At 49.8% G+C, this 21,351-nt stretch overlaps 1 protein-coding gene across 1 annotated transcript; it reads left to right on the top strand.

Annotated features, from left to right (window-relative positions):
- Positions 1–3,693: 3,693 nt before the first annotated feature.
- MANSC4 (MANSC domain containing 4) lies at positions 3,694–19,780 on the top strand. The gene is made up of 4 exons (XM_083179555.1): positions 3,694–3,793; positions 14,427–14,690; positions 15,723–15,857; positions 18,712–19,780. Exons 2-4 carry the CDS (start codon positions 14,453–14,455, stop codon positions 19,425–19,427), a joined length of 1,089 nt encoding a protein of 362 aa, XP_083035681.1. The 5' UTR covers positions 3,694–3,793; positions 14,427–14,452; the 3' UTR covers positions 19,428–19,780.
- The last annotated feature ends 1,571 nt before the right edge of the window (positions 19,781–21,351 follow it).

Raw genomic sequence — 21,351 nt, forward strand, 5'->3', positions numbered from 1 at the left:
ATTACCGATTATCAACATGCCCATTTTGAAGAACAGTGCCAGATGCTGACCCAGCTCCGCCCCCAAAAACGATTCAATATGTCAATCATACCACTGCTGGCAGGAGGCTGACAGTGACATCACAAGATCCATCGCGTTTGCGTACAAATATGAATAAGATTGTACATGGGCCTTATTCTGGTTGACTCTGGTTGACTGGTTGACGGATCCGGTTATGTCAGCTGCCCACCCTCTGCACGTGCGTCACGACCGCATTACCATATGTACGCCTAGCGTTTTCTTGGGAATACTCATGAAACGCTGGGCGTATGCATAGGCTAATGCCCCTGGCCGGCACCCCATGCCCCCCGCTCGGAAGGCGTATGCACATGTGCAGAAATGCTGCTGCACATGCGCATACGCAAAATATCGGTCCCCATGCGAATGAGCGGCCGCAGCGAATAAACCAGAATAAGGCCCATAGGAATGTGACTTTTTCCCCATTTATCCGAAAGGAATGCTGTAGTGCTGCTTGTGCCCAGTAGGTGGCAGTAAGGAATCAAACCATCTTACTCTTGGTATAACACATTCCAGGCACTTAGGGTGGGATGTAACCTGCTGCAGGTGACCGGAGAATGTGCGATCTTGGAATTATTATACTGTGTGTCCTGGAAAACCAGGACATATGGAAACCGTCCCTCTGCATGGACCTGTGTGGCTATGTAGCGAGACATGGGGTGATGCCACCACGTGTCGGGTAATTATAGGACTGTCTTGGTCTCAGGTGATGATTTGCTGGGTGTTACACAGATGCTGCAGTGAAGACATTGAAGGGTTAGGCCCGGTCTCATACACCATCACTGCGAGTCTCAGTTCATTGAGCACTAGAATACCAAGCGTGGGAACAGTGGAGCGAGGAAGCCGCAACACAATGGGAAGTGGAAACTGGATCAGGAAGACTTTGGGGAAAGTCAATGAGTCCGTAACACAGCAAAATGCTTCCATGTGTCATCTGGGAGCCAGAGATGAGATACACAGAGGCGGACATGACAATACAGACTGGAGCAGGGGGAGTAATGGCAGACGCAGGAATGTCCTGGCCCATAGACAGCATTGTAATACATGGGGGATGTGAATACCTCTTTATACTCCTGGTGATAATACCAATATAAAGCACAGTAACTGCGTATAATCACTGTCCTGTAATCACTTTACTGCACAAGTGCCAGAATGTGATCGCCATCATTCCTGAAAGGTGCTTAACGAACTGTAAAGTAGGCGGGGATATGACACAAGTGATTTAGTGTTCCTGAAAGGTGCTTAACGAACTGTAAAGTAGGCGGGGATATGACACAAGTGATTTAGTGTTCCTGAAAGGTGCTTAACGAACTGTAAAGTAGGCGGGGATATGACACAAGTGATTTAGTGTTCCTGAAAGGTGCTTAACGAACTGTAAAGTAGGCGGGGATATGACATGAGTGATTTAGTGTTCCTGAAAGGTGCTTAACGAACTTTAAAGTAGGCGGGGATATGACACGAGTGATCTAGTGTTCCTGAAGGGTGCAGAGTGACAGAAACGGGGGGCGAGATGCAAAGTCACACCCCCTTGTAGCAAGGCCACACACCCTTTTGACGGTCTCACTAGCCTACTGTCAGTTGGTGGGAGTGATGTCTTCCAGTAGTGTGAGCCACACAGGGAGAGCACACGAGCTGTGCTATAGCAAACCCTACACCTCATCCTATACCCGGTACATCATACCCTACATCCCATCCTATACCCAGGACATCATACCCTGCACCTCATCCTATAACCCATACATCATACCCTACACCTCATCCTATACCCGGTACATCATACCCTACACCCCATCCTATACCCCGTACATCATACCCTACTCCCCATCCTATACCCGGTACATCATACCCTACACCCCATCCTATACCTGGTACATCATACCCTACACCCCATCCTATACCCGGTACATCATACCCTACATCCCATCCTATACCCCGTACATCATACCCTGCACCTCATCCTATAACCCATACATCATACCCTACACCCCATCCTATACCCGGTACATCATACCCTACACCCCATCCTATACCTGGTACATCATACCCTACACCCCATCCTATACCCGGTACATCATACCCTACATCCCATCCTATACCCAGGACATCATACCCTGCACCTCATCCTATAACCCATACATTATACCCTACACCTCATCCTATACCCGGTACATCATACCCTACATCCCATCCTATACCCAGGACATCATACCCTGCACCTCATCCTATAACCCATACATCATACCCTACACCTCATCCTATACCCCGTACATCATACCCTACTCCCCATCCTATACCCGGTACATCATACCCTACACCCCATCCTATACCTGGTACATCATACCCTACACCCCATCCTATACCCGGTACATCATACCCTACACCCCATCCTATACCCGGTACATCATACCCTACACCCCATCCTATACCCCGTACATCATACCCTACACCCCATCCTATACCCCGTACATCATACCCTACATCCCATCCTATACCCGGTACATCATACCCTACACCCCATCCTATACCCAGTACATCATACCCTACTTACACCCCATCCTATACCCTGTACATCATACCCTACACCCCATCCTATACCCCGTACATCATACCCTACACCCCATCCTATACCCCGTACATCATACCCTACACCCCATCCTATACCCCGTACATCATACCCTACACCCCATCCTATACCCAGTACATCATACCCTACACCCCATCCTATACCCAATACATCATACCACACACCCCATCCTATACCCGGTACATCATACCCTACACCCCATCCTATACCCAGTACATCATACCCTACACCCCATCCTATACCCAATACATCATACCACACACCCCATCCTATACCCGGTACATCATACCCTACACCCCTTATCCTATACCCCGTACATCACACCCCACACCCCACCCCATCCTATAACCTCTTTCCTCGTTTACCATCGCAATATTGATGGCATTAACCATATTAGTCCATGGCCTACATATTCTACAATATACCTGGAGAGGGATTGTCCAGATCCCTCCCCGATGACAACCACTGGTGTATGCACTGTGTAATCACCACACACATGAAGTAAAGCGTTCCCTTGTGCAATCACTATAGTGTACACATTGCTAGGATGGGCACCTATGTGAGAAACTCTCCCTGGATGTGATGTTTAGTACATCTGAGCAGAAGATAAGTTATTATTGTCTGAACAGCAGAAATAAGAAATTATATTTATTGGATCTAACCTCAGTAAACAGTAAATGGGTCACTTAAAGTTTTATTTTTCACCAAAAAGGTTGTGGCGCCCCTGTTTGTCTGCGCACCTCCCCGTCCTGATACCCTGTGTGACCGCTGTGTCCTCCTGGGTGACGTTATACCTTGTGTCCAGGTATCCACTCTCTCAGCACAAATCCCAGTATATTCCTGTCTTGCGTCTCTGTATGAGGTAACTGACCAGCCCCCCCCCCCCCGTTACAGTTGCATTAGGAGATTAATATAATATAGGGATTCGCTGCAGAAGAGAAGTTTCAGATTCCTTACTTTGACTTCTTTGAAACTTCCAACCAATAAGCCGGCTGCCCCCCAGCCCCCCTCCTGCTACACCCTCCCCAACCCAGGGGACAGGTCTGTGTGACGGTGGGAAGGAGGAGACGGATGGGGGAACTCTGGAGACAGCAGAGGCGAGGGGAGACTGCCTCAGCCCAGGAGCACCATGCACCAGCTCTCAGCAAACAGGTGAGGCATCAGCAATGACACCTTCCTTCTACTCACACCTGTCCTCCTGTGCCCGAGCTATACACACCTGTCCTCCTGTGCCCGGGCTATACACACCTGTCCTCCTGTGCCTGAGCTATACACACCTGTCCTCCTGTGCCTGAGCTATACACACCTGTACTCCTGTGCCCGAGCTATACACACCTGTACACCTGTGCCCGGGCTATACACACCTGTCCTCCTGTGCCTGAGCTATACACACCTGTACTCCTGTGCCCGAGCTATACACACCTGTACACCTGTGCCCGAGCTATACACACCTGTCCTCCTGTGACTGAGCTATACACACCTGTCCTCCTGTGCCTGAGCTATACACACCTGTACTCCTGTGCCCGAGCTATACACACCTGTACACCTGTGCCCGGGCTATACACACCTGTACTCCTGTCTGACAAAGGTGAGGCATCAGCAATGACACCTTCCTTCTACACACACCTGTACACAGGTGCCCGAGCTATACACACCTGTAATCCTGTGCCCGAGCTATACACACCTGTGCCCAAGCTATACACACCTGTACTCCTGTCTGACACAGGTAAGGCATCATCAGCAATGGCACCTTCCTTCTACACACACCTGTACACCTGTGCCCGAGCTATACACACCTGTACTCCTGTGCCCGAGCTATACACACCTGTGCCCAAGCTATACAAACCTGTGCCCGAGCTAAACACACCTGTACCCGAGCTATACACACCTGTACTCCTGTCTGACACAGGTAAGGCATCAGCAATGACACTTTCCTTCTACTAACACCTGTACACCTGTGCCCGAGCTATACACACCTGTACTCCTGTGCCCGAGCTATACACACCTGTACTCCTGTCTGATACATGTGCCTGAGATATACACACCTGTACTCCTGTCTGACACATGTGCCTGAGATATACACACCTTTACTCCTGTCTGACAAAGGTGATACATCAGCAATATCACCTTCACACATCTCCGACAGGTGTCTGGTCAATCCACTTCTACCTGCCGCAGCTCCATCTCGAAACAGCCACCAGGGCAAGAGACTCCCCACACATTTCCCACCGTCTGACAAAGGTGACAGAGCTACACACACCTGTACTCCTGTCTGATACATGTGCCTGAGCTATACACACCTGTACTCCTGTCTGATGCATGTGCCTAAAATACACACACACACCTGTACTCCTGTCTGTTGCCGGTGCAGGAGCTATACACACCTGTACTCCTATGTGATGCATGTGACGGAGCTATACACAACTGTACTCCTGTGTGATGCATGTGCCTGAGATATACACACCTGTACTCCTGTCTGATGCATGTGCCTGAGATATACACACCTGTACTCCTGTGTGATGCATGTGCCTGAGATATACACACCTGTACTCCTGTCTGATACATGTGCCTGAGATATACACACCTGTACTCCTGTCTGATACATGTGCCTGAGATATACACACCTGTACTGCGGTCTGATACATGTGCCTGAGCTATACACACCTGTACTCCTGTCTGATACATGTGCCTGAGATATACACACCTGTACTCCTGTCTGATGCATGTGCCTGAGATATACACAACTGTACTCCTGTCTGATACATGTGCCTGAGATATACACACCTGTACTCCTGTCTGATGCTGGTGCATGAGATATACACACCTGTACTCCTGTCTGATAAATGTGCCTGAGATATACACACCTGTACTCCTGTCTGATGCATGATATATACACACCTGTACTCCTGTCTGATGCTGGTGCATGAGATATACACACCTGTACTGCTGTCTGGTGCATGTGCCCGGGATATACACACCTGTACTCCTGTGTGATGCATGTGCCTGAGATATACACACCTGTACTCCTGTCTGATACATGTGCCTGAGATATACACACCTGTACTCCTGTCTGATACATGTGCCTGAGATATACACACCTGTACTCCTGTCTGATGCTGGTGCATGAGATATACACACCTGTACTCCTGTCTGACACATGTGCCTGAGATACACACACCTGTACTCCTGTATGATACATGTGCCTGAGATATACACACCTGTACTCCTGTCGGATACATGTGCCTGAGATATACACACCTGTACTCCTGTCTGATCCATGTGCCTGAGATACATAAACACCTGTACTCCTGTCTGATGCTGGTGCATGAGATGTACACACTTGTACACCTGTCTGATACATGTGCCTGAGATATACACACCTGTACTCCTGTGTGATGCATGTGCCTGAGATATACACACCAGTACTCCTGTCTGATACATGTGCCTGAGATATACACACCTGTACTCCTGTCTGATACATGTGCCTGAGATATACACACCTGTACTCCTGTCTGATGCTGGTGCATAAGATATACACACCTGTACTCCTGTCTGATACATGTGCCTGAGATATACACACCTGTACTCCTGTCTGATGCTGGTGCATGAGATATACACACCTGTACTCCTGTCTGATGCATGTGCCTGAGATATACACACCTGTACTCCTGTCTGATGCTGGTGCCTGAGATATACACACCTGTACTCCTGTCTGATACATGTGCCTGAGATATACACACCTGTACTCCTGTCTGATGCTGGTGCATGAGATATACACACCTGTACTCCTGTGTGATGCATGTGCCTGAGATATACACACCTGTACTCCTGTCTGATGCATGTGCCTGAGATATACACACCTGTACTCCTGTCTGATACATGTGCCTGAGATATACACACCTGTACTCCTGTCTGATACATGTGCCTGAGATATACACACCTGTACTCCTGTCTGATACATGTGCTTGAGATATACACACCTGTACTCCTGTCTGATGCATGTGCCTGAGATATACACAACTGTACTCCTGTCTGATACATGTGCCTGAGATATACACACCTGTACTCCTGTCTGATGCTGGTGCATGAGATATACACACCTGTACTCCTGTCTGATAAATGTGCCTGAGATATACACACCTGTACTCCTGTCTGATGCATGATATATACACACCTGTACTCCTGTCTGATGCTGGTGCATGAGATATACACACCTGTACTGCTGTCTGGTGCATGTGCCCGGGATATACACACCTGTACTCCTGTGTGATGCATGTGCCTGAGATATACACACCTGTACTCCTGTCTGATACATGTGCCTGAGATATACACACCTGTACTCCTGTCTGATACATGTGCCTGAGATATACACACCTGTACTCCTGTCTGATGCTGGTGCATGAGATATACACACCTGTACTCCTGTCTGACACATGTGCCTGAGATACACACACCTGTACTCCTGTATGATACATGTGCCTGAGATATACACACCTGTACTCCTGTCGGATACATGTGCCTGAGATATACACACCTGTACTCCTGTCTGATCCATGTGCCTGAGATACATAAACACCTGTACTCCTGTCTGATGCTGGTGCATGAGATGTACACACTTGTACACCTGTCTGATACATGTGCCTGAGATATACACACCTGTACTCCTGTGTGATGCATGTGCCTGAGATATACACACCAGTACTCCTGTCTGATACATGTGCCTGAGATATACACACCTGTACTCCTGTCTGATACATGTGCCTGAGATATACACACCTGTACTCCTGTCTGATGCTGGTGCATAAGATATACACACCTGTACTCCTGTCTGATACATGTGCCTGAGATATACACACCTGTACTCCTGTCTGATGCTGGTGCATGAGATATACACACCTGTACTCCTGTCTGATGCATGTGCCTGAGATATACACACCTGTACTCCTGTCTGATGCTGGTGCATGAGATATACACACCTGTACTCCTGTCTGATACATGTGCCTGAGATATACACACCTGTACTCCTGTCTGATGCTGGTGCATGAGATATACACACCTGTACTCCTGTGTGATGCATGTGCCTGAGATATACACACCTGTACTCCTGTCTGATGCATGTGCCTGAGATATACACACCTGTACTCCTGTCTGATACATGTGCCTGAGATATACACACCTGTACTCCTGTCTGATACATGTGCCTGAGATATACACACCTGTACTCCTGTCTGATACATGTGCTTGAGATATACACACCTGTACTCCTGTCTGATGCTGGTGCATGAGATATACACACCTGTACTCCTGTCTGATACATGTACCTGAGATATACACACCTGTACTCCTGTCTGATACATGTGCTTGAGATATACACACCTGTACTCCTGTCTGATGCTGGTGCATGAGATATACACACCTGTACTCCTGTCTGATACATGTACCTGAGATATACACACCTGTACTCCTGTCTGATACATGTGCCTGAGATATACACACCTGTACTCCTGTCTGATACATGTGCCTGGGATATACACACCTGTACTGCGGTCTGATACATGTGCCCGGGATATACACACCTGTACTCCTGTCTGATACATGTGCCTGAGATATACACACCTGTACTCCTGTGTGATACATGTGCCTGAGATATACACCTGTACTCCTGTCTGATACATGTGCCTGATATATACACACCTGTACTCCTGTCTGATACATGTGCCTGAGATATACACACCTGTACTCCTGTCTGATACATGTGCCTGAGATATACACACCTGTACTCCTGTCGGATACATGTGCCTGAGATATACACAACTGTACTCCTGTCTGATGCATGTGCCTGAGATATACACACCTGTACTCCTGTCGGATACATGTGCCTGAGATATACACACCTGTACTCCGTTCTGATGCATGTGCCTGAGATATACACACGTGTACTCCTGTGTGATACATGTGCACGGGATAAACACACCTGTAATCCTGTCTGATACATGTGCCCGGGATATACACACCTGTACTCCTGTCTGATACATGTGCCTGAGATATACACACCTGTACTCCGTTCTGATGCATGTTCCTGAGATATACACACGTGTACTCCTGTGTGATACATGTGCACGGGATAAACACACCTGTAATCCTGTCTGATACATGTGCCCGGGATATACACACCTGTACTCCTGTCTGATACATGTGCCTGAGATATACACACCTGTATTCCTGTCTGATGCTGGTGCATGATATATACACACCTGTACTCCTGTCTGATGCTGGTGCATGAGATATACACACCTGTACTCCTGTCTGATACATGTGCCTGAGATATACACACACCTGCACTCCTGTCTGATACATGTGCCTGAGATATACACACCAGTACTCCTGTCTGATGCATGTGCCTGAGATATACACACCTGTACTCCTGTCTGATGCATGTGCCTGAGATATACACACCTGTACTCCTGTCTGATCCATGTGCCTGAGATATACACACCTGTACTCCTGTCTGATCCATGTGCCTGAGATATACACACCTGTACTCCTGTCTGATACATGTGCCTGAGATATACACACCTGTACTCCTGTCGGATACATGTGCCTGAGATATACACACATGTACTCCTGTCTGATACATGTGCCTGAGATATACACACCTGTACTCCTGTCTGATGCTGGTGCATGATATATAAACACCTGTACTCCTGTCTGATACATGTACCTGAGATATACACACCTGTACTCCTGTCTGATACATGTACCTGAGATATACACACCTGTACTCCTGTCTGATACATGTGCCTGAGATATACAAACCTGTACTCCTGTCTGATACATGTGCCTGAGATATACACACCTGTACTCCTGTCTGATACATGTGCCTGAGATATACACACCTGTACTCCTGTCTGATGCTGGTGCATGATATATACACACCTGTACTCCTGTCTGATACATGTGCCTGAGATATACACACCTGTACTCCTGTCTGATACATGTGCCTGAGAAATACACACCTGTACTCCTGTGTGATGCTGGTGCATGAGATATACACACCTGTACTCCTGTCTGATGCATGTGCCTGAGATATACACACCTGTACTCCTGTCTGATGCTGGTGCATGATATATACACACCTGTACTCCTGTCTGATACATGTGCCTGAGATATACACACCTGTACTCCTGTCTGATGCTGGTGCATGATATATACACACCTGTACTCCTGTCTGATACATGTGCCTGAGATATACACACCTGTACTCCTGTCTGATACATGTGCCTGAGAAATACACACCTGTACTCCTGTGTGATGCTGGTGCATGAGATATACACACCTGTACTCCTGTCTGATGCATGTGCGTGAGATATACACACCTGTACTCCTGTCTGATACATGTGCCTGAGATACACACACCTGTACTCCTGTCTGATGCTGGTGCATGAGATATACACACCTGTACTCCTGTGTGATGCTGGTGCATGAGATATACACACCTGTACTCCTGTCTGATGCATGTGCCTGAGATACACACACCTGTACTCCTGTCTGATACATGTGCCTGAGATATACACACCTGTACTCCTGTCTGATACATGTGCCTGAGATATACACACCTGTACTCCTGTCGGATACATGTGCCTGAGATATACACACCTGTACTCCTGTCTGATGCATGATATATACACACCTGTACTCCTGTCTGATGCTGGTGCATGAGATATACACACCTGTACTGCTGTCTGGTGCATGTGCCCGGGATATACACACCTGTACTCCTGTCTGATACATGTGCCTGAAATATACACACCTGTACTCCTGTCTGATACATATGCCTGAGATATACACACCTGTACTCCTGTCTGATACATGTGCCTGAGATACACACACCTGTACTCCTGTCTGATGCTGGTGCATGAGATATACACACCTGTACTCCTGTGTGATGCTGGTGCATGAGATATACACACCTGTACTCCTGTCTGATGCATGTGCCTGAGATATACACACCTGTACTCCTGTCTGATACATGTGCCTGAGATATACACACCTGTACTCCTGTCTGATACATGTGCCTGAGATATACACACCTGTACTCCTGTCGGATACATGTGCCTGAGATATACACACCTGTACTCCTGTCTGATACATGTGCCTGAGATATACACACCTGTACTCCTGTCTGATACATGTGCCTGAGATATACACACCTGTACTCCTGTCTGATACATGTGCCTGAGATATACACACCTGTACTCCTGTCTGATACATGTGCCTGAGAAATACACACCTGTACTCCTGTGTGATGCTGGTGCATGAGATATACACACCTGTACTCCTGTCTGATGCATGTGCCTGAGATATACACACCTGTACTCCTGTCTGATACATGTGCCTGAGATACACACACCTGTACTCCTGTCTGATGCTGGTGCATGAGATATACACACCTGTACTCCTGTGTGATGCTGGTGCATGAGATATACACACCTGTACTCTTGTCTGATGCATGTGCCTGAGATACACACACCTGTACTCCTGTCTGATACATGTGCCTGAGATATACACACCTGTACTCCTGTCTGATACATGTGCCTGAGATATACACACCTGTACTCCTGTCGGATACATGTGCCTGAGATATACACACCTGTACTCCTGTCTGATGCATGATATATACACACCTGTACTCCTGTCTGATGCTGGTGCATGAGATATACACACCTGTACTGCTGTCTGGTGCATGTGCCCGGGATATACACACCTGTACTCCTGTCTGATACATGTGCCTGAAATATACACACCTGTACTCCTGTCTGATACATGTGCCTGAGATATACACACCTGTACTCCTGTCTGATACATGTGCCTGAGATACACACACCTGTACTCCTGTCTGATGCTGGTGCATGAGATATACACACCTGTACTCCTGTGTGATGCTGGTGCATGAGATATACACACCTGTACTCCTGTCTGATGCATGTGCCTGAGATATACACACTTGTACTCCTGTCTGATACATGTGCCTGAGATATACACACCTGTACTCCTGTCTGATACATGTGCCTGAGATATACACACCTGTACTCCTGTCGGATACATGTGCCTGAGATATACACACCTGTACTCCTGTCTGATACATGTGCCTGAGATATACACACCTGTACTCCTGTCTGATACATGTGCCTGAGATATACACACCTGTACTCCTGTCTGATACATGTGCCTGAGATATACACACCTGTACTCCTGTCGGATACATGTGCCTGAGCTTCATTCACATTCCCCTTCATCCCTGAGGAGTATGTCCCACGAGAGGACATTTTATAACGCAAAAATAACGTATAGAATATACAATCATTCCTTTTATATTCAGTAGCCCCTATGACATCACTTATCAGAGCACCTGCCGGTTAGTAGACAGGTTAGCCTTTGTTTGCTTACTAACGAGAGTGCTATCCCTGGACGCGTCGGAAATCGCTGCCTGGTAGGAGGATTTATAAGAGGAGATGGGGTCACGTTCAATTCCAAGCTATTGAAGGTAGCATCACCTTGTCTGTAATACAGAGGGGAGAACTCTGTACCCAGAGCATGAGTTGGCCTTAGACGCATTTCGCCCCGCTCACCCCTTATTTTACTACAGTAAAGCTGGGTACACATCTATACAATCCCTATTTCTGGCAACCGTTCGGCCGACCGTACTCCCGTCGGACCGTCCACAAACAACAGCCGATATGCGCGTACACACCTGTACAATTTTACTTCTGATGTACTCCCGTCCAAACAGTCGCAAGAAAAAGATTGTACCGCTGTACATACTGTCTCGATTTGGGCTATTGGCACGTCACATGTGACCAAAATTATCATAATGGGCTGGGTTAGGGCATAATTATAGCAGTCACCCTTTTACCTATTAAAAAAAAAATCGGCGTGGGGTCCCCCCCCACAGCCGTAACCAGCACCAGGCTGAAAGAGCCGGGGCTGGTATTAAAAAATCAGAAAACCAACCAGATAGGGCTACGCTGATTTTTTAAAACCAGCCCCAGGCTCCAGGTCCGGGGCTGGTTCCCAAAATACGGGGGACAAAATGACTAGAGGTCCCCAGGCCAAACCAGCCAGCAGGGTAATGCCACAGCCGGGGGGAGACTTTTTATACAAGTCCCCCCAGCCAAAGCATTAAGCCCTCTGACCGGTCAGCCTGGCCTGGGGGAGTGGGGACCCCCCCAATTAAGGGGTCCCCCCTCCAGGACTTACCTGACCAGGCTGAAGCCTGGTGCTGTCCTCGATGCCCCTGGGCGGTGGGCATCGAGCTGATCTTTGTGTAAAAAAATAGATGAAAAAAACTATTGTTTTTTCCTGTGGAACTACAGTATAAGTCCCAGCAAGCCTTCCCCGCAAGCTGGGACTTGGAGAACCACAAGTCCCAGCCTGCGGGGCATTAAAGGGCCTGCTGTTCAAGACGCGCTGCTCCCGGCTTCTGTGGTACCCGCTCTGCCTCCGCTGTATACTAGAGACGCAGAGATCCTTCTTCCTCTGCGTCTCTGCTCAAAATGATTTCTGGCCAATCAGGACCCCGGACTCTTCAGCCCTGGAGCCCCGGACCCGGACCAGCCCCGGAACCAAGCCACCGGACCGGACCCTGGGACCTACCTACGGGATCAAGATAGGTAAGTATCAGTGTGTTTGTGTAATGTATGTATTAAACTTTTATTTTTCTAAAGTGTTTTTTCTGTGGAACTACAAGTGCCAGCAGGCCCTTTAATGCCCCGCATGCTGGGACTTGTGGTTCTCCAAGTCCCAGCATGCGGGGGAGGCTTGCTGGGACTCATAGTTCCACAGGAAAAAACAATAGTTTTTATTCTATTTTTTTGCACAATGATCAGGGCCACCGGGGACAGCACCAGGCTTCAGCCTGGTCAGGTAAGTCCTGGAGGGGGGGGAACCCCTTTATTGGGGGGGTCCCCACTCCCCCAGGACCCCTGGCCAGGCTGACCGGTCAGACCGGTCAGAGGGCTGAATGCTTTGGCCGCGGGACCTTATATAATAAGTGTCCCCCGGCTGTGGCATTACCCTGCTGGCTGGTTTGGCCTGGGGCTGGTTCTTAAAATACGGGGGACCCCTGGTCATTTTGTCCCCCGTATTTTGGGAACCAGCCCCGGACCTGGAGCCTGGGGCTGGTTTTAAAAAATCAGCGAAGCCCTATTTGTCGGGGGGGGGGGGGGGGGGGGCACGGCACGCCGTTTTTTTTTTTTTTAGTCAAAGCTGGAACGCCCAGCTCTGGCAGTATAGTCGCAAGGACGGCAGCATATCGGTCGGACGTGCGTACACACTGCACTTTTGTACCGATATGGGGCCGTCCTGTCGGATGAAAATTAAACAGCAAAGAACCGTCGACCGACCGAGTATGGACGGTCAAGACAGTTTTTTGCCGTTTATCGCTCGTACGGGACAGCGTACACACATATACAATTGAACGGCTGTCCGACCCAGAACGAAAGAACGGCCCGACAATTGTATATATGTGTACTCAGCTTTAGTCCCACCTTAGTAAATTTACCCCCTAGAGCAGGCATATCCAAACTGTGGCCCTCCAGCTGTTGTGAAGCTACAAATCCCATCATGCCTTGCCACCGTTTTGATATTAGGGAATGCTAAAGCTATGGCAAGGCATGCTGGGATGTGTAGTTTCACAACAGCTGGAGGGCCACAGTATGGACATGCCTGCCCTAGAGCAAGGGTGGCCAAACCGGTCCTCAAGATATTTCCCCCCCTCTCTCCGCAGGACACCTTCTCCTGCACCCCTCGGACATGGCGGTGAGTTTGGACTCGTCGGCGCTCCTGTTCCTCTCTCTGCTGGACATTCCATGGCTCCTCTGCATGTCCAGCGCTCTCTGCCCGCACACCGCTTTCTACCATGGCTGCTGGATCAGGCGGTTCCCCGGACTCTTCCTCAGCGTCTCTGGATCTGAGCAGCGTGGTGCCCGAGTGCTACAGAGGCAGCCTGAGCCCAGTGCTCAGCTCTGCAGCCGCAAGTGTTGTGACCAAGGTGAGGCAGAAGGGAGAGGGGTGACAGATTGCACAGCGGTCCAACATAAGGGTGTCACTGTTCCTGTCTATGTCCAGCTGCTTTTCACCAACAACCAAAAGAACATCCAGAACATTTGCTTTGATTATTAGTCTGCCTGCAGGGCACACCATTTTTAACAGATCCATTATTTGCCTTCTCTTCTCCATAAAACTTGTATCTCGGAATTTGGCGGTCACACTCATTTAAGCTGTGCAACCCTAACACAATACAACAGCTCATCAGCCATGGTCTGATGTAGGTTTGAACAGAGGTGTATGTGTGTGACATCATTAGGGGCAGGTCATGACATCACTGGGATTAGCAGTAGGTCAGAGAGGTCTGGAAGTCTGGCGTAGAGCAGGCAGCGGTGGCAATCATGCCCAAAATTTGCTCACAGCCTGGATTGAGGAATAACAAAAGTCTGTGTCTAGTTACTGTATAAACATTTTAAACGGCTCCATTGTTTGCCTTCTCTTCCCCGTAAAAGTTTTATCTCATCCCACAGCTTGCATTAAGGAATAACACAAGTCTGTATCTAGTATATACATTTATATAGGATTAACAGCCGAAAATAATGGTGGTTGCTCTCCCTTTAAATACACCTAATTCTGCCTTCAACTCTCAAAGGGTTAAATAAAAATCTCATGTCTGTGGCATCTAGAAGAATATTGCAGAAAAAGTATTTTATGTTTCCTAATAATTTGTTAAAGCCAAGTACCTGTCAGTACTTATATGAGATGCCTTTTGTGCACGTCCGATGACTGTTCTGCGTTGGTCCACAAGATGGCGCAATTTTATTGCCTATTGAATCCCTTCACCTCTGCAGAGGTAAGCAACAAGGGGCAGTATGACTGGTATAAGGGCAGCACGGACGGTGTAATGGTTAGCATTACAACCTTACCGCAATGAGGTCATGGGTTTGATTCCCACCATGGCCCCAACTGTGTGGAGTTTGTATATTCTCCTTGTCCTTTAGATTTTGAGGATTGAGGACTCTCTCTGTCTCCCCAGAGTCCTGTAACGTCGCAGTCTTCATGTCGGAGACGGAGGCCGGGAAGGAGAACTGTCACCTCATGCACTGTCCCCAGCCGGAGAGCTGTCTCGTCCAGCTGCAGGAACATGGCGTCCTCTTCACGGTCACAGCCGGTGAGTGGACAGGCGGAGCGGTCAATATGTACTTTTGAAACTGAATCCTCAAACAACTACAGCACCAGATTTGTGGGGACCCTAAACTAACTTCTGGGGTCCCTAGCAGAAAGTCTGACACAATTATATACTGGTGATGTTATTACCCAGCAGTTGTGTAATATACCGCACTATCACAACGTCACACAGGGCCTTATTCTAGTTCACTCTTTCTGACAAAATCCTTCTTAGATGGGCAAAACCATGTGCACTGCAGGTGGGGCAGATGTAACATGTGCAGAGAGAATTAGATTTGGGTGGGGTTTTACTTCAAAGTGAGATCTATATTGCAGTGAAGAAATACAGCAGCCAGTATTTACCCTGCACAGAAACCAAATAACTCACCCGAATCTAATTCTCTCTGCACATGTTACATCTGCCCCCCCCTGCAGTGCACATGGTTTTGCCCATCTAAGAAGGATTTTGTCAGAAAGAGTGAACTAGAATAAGGCCCTCAGTGGGCCCGACCACCTCAGCATGGGGTTACGACTCCATGTTGCTGACCATCAGACTAATGTGTTTGTTGTGGGGGGACAGGGGATAACTCATTAAGTAGACACCCCCTGCTTCCCTCTTCCATCCCCCCATTACCCACTGCCTCCCTGTCACAATAGCGGTCCCGTCACTGACCACACATGTGGCGGCCATTCTGTGGTAACTTGCTGGGGTCCTGTAATAATATTTATTGTCTGACGGGGTCCCAGAGCCAATAGTTTGAGAACCCCTGTTCTAGACGGTAGATTCTGATTGTTGCCCATAGCAACATCCCATGTGACATAGAAATTCCATCTTAGTAAATTTCCCCCAGTGCCTCCGGCTCACCTCGCCACACACAGGGCCTTATTCTAGTTCACTCTTTCTGACAGAATCCTTCTTAAGCAGCCCATACACGCTGCTATGATGGCGTGCTTTCCGTGCTGTACTAGCAGGGATCACATTGCATTGCATTGCCTGTGCACGCGTTGTGCATGCAATGCGATGCAATGTGATGAAACCTATGTGCAAGCACTGTGTGTGTACTGTGCGATGAGGTGCCGCGGGAGCGCGCAGCTCAAAGCACACATCGGAACAGCACGCATAGCAGCGTGTATGGGCAGCATTAGATGGACAAAACCATGTGCACTGCAGGTGGGGCAGATGTAACATGTGCAGAGAGAATTAGATGTGGGTGGGGTTTTTCTTCAAAGTGAGATCTATATTGCAGTGTAAAAATAAAGCAGCCAGTATTTACCCTGCACAGAAACAAAATAACTCACCCAAATCTAATTCTCTCTGCACATGTTACATCTGCCCCACCTGCAGTGCAGCATGGTTTTGTCCATTAAAGAAGGGGTTTGCTTTTGCAAACCAACCGGAATGACCCCCTATGTTATGTCAGTTCTTCCAGTCTACTTCACTCTACTTCAAATTTGTCCAGTGCCTCAAGTTCTCAATTATTCCACTCAGTATTTCCAATTCATATCTCACCGCACAGTGCCTCCCTGGCCGCATCTCTCCGCACAGTGCCTCCCTGGCAGCATCTCTCCGCACAGTGCCTCCCTGGCCGCATCTCTCCGCACAGTGCCTCCCTGGCCGCATCTCTCCGCACAGTGCCTCCCTGGCCGCCTCTCACCGCACAGTGCCTCCCTGGCCGCCTCTCACCGCACAGTGCCTCCCTGGCCGCCTCTCACCGCACAGTGCCTCCCTGGCCGCCTCTCACCGCACAGTGCCTCCCTGGCCGCATCTCACCGCACAGTGCCTCCCTGGCCGCATCTCTCCGCACAGTGCCTCCATGGCCGCATCTCTCCGCTCAGTGCCTCCCTGGCCACATCTCTCCGCACAGTGCCTCCCTGGCCACATCTCACCGCACAGTGCCTCCCTGGCCGCATCTCACCGCACAGTGCCTCCCTGGCCGCATCTCACCGCACAGTGCCTCCCTGGCCGCATCTCTCCACACAGTGCCTCCCTGGCCGCATCTCTCCACACAGTGCCTCCCTGGCCGCATCTCTCCACACAGTGCCTCCCTGGCCGCATCTCTCCACACAGTGCCTCCCTGGCCACATCTCACCGCACAGTGCCTCCCCGGCCACATCTCACCGCACAGTGCCTCCCCGGCCGCATCTCACCGCACAGTGCCTCCCCGGCCGCATCTCACCGCACAGTGCCTCCCCGGCCGCATCTCACCGCACAGTGCCTCCCGGGCCGCATCTCTCCGCACAGTGCCTCCCTGGCCGCATCTCTCCGCACAGTGCCTCCCTGGCCGCATCTCTCCGCACAGTGCCTCCCTGGCCGCATCTCTCCGCACAGTGCCTCCCTGGCCGCATCTCACCGCACAGTGCCTCCCTGGCCGCATCTCTCCGCACAGTGCCTCCCTGGCCGCATCTCTCCGCACAGTGCCTCCCTGGCCGCATCTCTCCGCACAGTGCCTCCCTGGCCGCATCTCTCCGCACAGTGCCTCCCTGGCCGCATCTCTCCGCACAGTGCCTCCCTGGCCGCATCTCACCGCACAGTGCCTCCCTGGCCACATCTCTCCGCACAGTGCCTCCAGTTCACATTATGTTACAGTGCCTCCTTTAAATATTATGCCTCAGAGACTGCCACGATAATGTACCTGAAGCATTACAGCCGATGGCTCCCAGGGGGAGGGAGGTGATACCCGTAAGCTAGAAGACAGCTCAGGTGTATGGGGGATACCTTTCCTGAAGTGGTATCCGACTTACATGTATGTCTATTATTAATAATATAGGAACGTTCATATTGGATAAACATATTTTAGGCTTAGCCGCCAATGACAGAAACAGACGATGATGTTAATAAGTCCAATCTCATCTCACAGGTGTGGACCCGGACCTGCTGGTGTTTGATAAATTGGGACAAATTGATTTGAATCCAAGGTCATCCTTCAAATGGGAACGTCAGAATATATCTGGAGCGCCAGCCTCTGCGGCCCCCATTTCCCCACCCGTCCAGGCCCCTGAGGAACACCCCATGCATCAACCACCCTCGTCTCCACCTAAATTCCCCCCTCAACCCGCTCTGCAATCATCTCCCCAGCAATCTCCTCCTCAACTGCCCTCCCCCGCGGACTCTCCTCTCCGCTCTTACCCCCCTACGCGTTCCCCATCTCTAACAGCCCCCCTCATCTCCGAGAGCCCCTCGATCTCCACCTCTTCGGTAGACAGAGCTCTGCAGGATGGAGAACTCAGCGTCCAGCCGCTCCCATCCTCACCTCCCTTAGGCCAACCTATGTCAGACGGTCAGAGCCCGGCCCATCTGGACAGCAGCAAACAACACGTCAATGAAACCAAGGGCCACAGCGGAAGGAACCAGAGCACGGATGGAGAGACGGAGGACAATGCAGACCACTTGGCCGCCCTTTGGCCTCTTCCGGCATTAATTGGATCAATAGTGACTTTACTGTGTTGCTGCTCAGGTGTCCTGGCACTCGGGTGTTGTAGACGGAGAAGAAGAGGGCGATATAGGCCGGGACGTGCCCGTAACGCCGGGAGAAAGACTTTAATCAGGTGCACTCTGCTCAGGGAGAAGTACTGATTCTATTAGGGGCCAATAGGAGATCCCCTGCTCTGTAAACCGACCTGTGCACATCGCCCCCTACTGGATTATAACTGGTACTGCAGGCAGCAACAGGTGAGATACGTGTATTGCAGTTCCAGTGAATTTAAATACAATTTTGGGGATTTGTTAATACATGGCAAGATGTTTTATATCTTGGAATAAGATAAAGTGGAGAGAGGTAAGGTCCCAGCGGACAACCCCCCGGTGTATGAAATGCTGCGTACCTCATTCTAGGACGGATGTATAGCCGGATACTAAGCATTATTACAGAGGCACGTTTCACAAGTACTAGCGCGGTTACAAGATGGCGTCGTCATTATAATGCAGCACAGAGCCGCTCGCTGTAAAGATTAAAACACTTCTTTCAGTGAATGTTATGAACGTGTCGTCATTAGTTCCTCATCCAGGGCTGTTGGCAGAGGTGGGTGCCGACATATGGCAGTGTGAGGACAGGGAATCGGTACATCTGTCAGACCAGACTTAGGTCTACAGTCATTAGGTCGACCCCGGAAGGTCGACTGGCCCCAAGGTTGACACGGTTAAAGGTCGACATGGGTCATGGTCGCCATGACTTAAGGTCGACATGACTTAAGGTCGACAGTCATTAGGTCGACATAAGTTTTTCACTGTTTTTTGACCAGAATGTCGACACAGTTGACATGAACACAGTTGGAGTTGAACCGCAGCCCCTCGCATCGGCACACTTTTTATTCTCCCACCGCGCCCTAGTGGATGGTAGGGCATGTAATACCACCTGTCGGCACATGTCGGCTCAAAAAAGTGAAAAACCCATGTCGACCTTGGCCCATGTCGACCTTGGGGCCAGTCGACCTTCCGGGGTCGACCTAATGACAGTCTACCTAAGTCTGGTCTGACAGATGACCGTTTCCCGCAGACAGAACCCTAAACAGAAGCCGCAAACCCAAACTCTAACTCCGGATTAAAGCGTAACGGTCAATAAAATACCTTGTGGCCAATTCAGATTCACACCGAATTCGGCCCCTGCCCAGATGAACGGGGTGTGAGTATTTACAATCTACAACTGCAAACGGCCTCAGCAGAGGGGAGGGAGGGACGGGGGCAATGGTGGCGCTGGGCCGTGGAAACGCCCAGTATTTCATGGGCGTTCCCATGGTTACGTGGGCGGGCCTATGCTTGCCTGCCCTGTCTTCTTCCCGGCAGCTGCAAATATAAGTCAGTCTCAACTGCGTTCACATCGCAAAATGCAGGGTCCCAACGGGACTTTGAAACGGTTCAGTCCCCGACGCAACCCTGCATTTTAGGATGTTCACATCACCTCAGTGAACCGGCATTATTGCATGTTTGCTGACGTCATCCGGGGGCGCAGCGAAGAGTCGGCACATCATCGGGGGCAGGGGAGGAGGCAGCGCTTAGAGCTGGCGCGGCTCCAAGCGCTGACTACGCCATAGAGTGAACGGGAAACGGGTCGCTCGACCCTATTAACCCATTCACACCACACAGCAACAAACCGTTAAGAACGCCCCTGTCTCACCGGTTCTTATTACCGTGTTGCTACCCGTCTGCGGGCCCCGGTAGCCCCTTTCACATCGCACTAACCACAGGGTCAAACCAACAAGAAACCGTTTTGTACCCGGTAATTAATTGCAATGTGACATTTGTCCACAATGCTTGTGCTATATCCTGCAGGTGATGGGAGGATTCAGAGCACAAAGCAGATGGAACGCGTAGGTAGAACGCTTCCGGTTAGTCATCAGAGACGTTGCGTTCTGCCGGATGTGGTCAGCCCTGTGTTATACCGGACGGATGTGTCCTTGGCCTAGACCAGGCTTCTCCTCTCCAGTCCAACCAACAGGCCGTGTTTTGCGGATTTCCTTAATCACATCCAGGTGAGGTCATCCCTGTTGCTGTGCCAGTAGTT

This window comes from Crinia signifera, chromosome 4 (assembly GCF_055691185.1).
Source record: "Crinia signifera chromosome 4, ASM5569118v1, whole genome shotgun sequence".
Lineage (NCBI taxonomy): Eukaryota > Metazoa > Chordata > Amphibia > Anura > Myobatrachidae > Crinia > Crinia signifera.

Excerpts from the sequence above, each read along its gene's own strand:
- MANSC4 (XM_083179555.1), top strand. The coding sequence starts at position 14,453 with ATGGCGGTGAGTTTGGACTCGTCGGCGCTCCTGTTCCTCTCTCTGCTG. Across the intron at positions 14,691-15,722 it reads CCGCAAGTGTTGTGACCAAG|AGTCCTGTAACGTCGCAGTC; the intron begins GTGAGGCAGAAG and ends CTGTCTCCCCAG. Across the intron at positions 15,858-18,711 it reads CCTCTTCACGGTCACAGCCG|GTGTGGACCCGGACCTGCTG; the intron begins GTGAGTGGACAG and ends CTCATCTCACAG.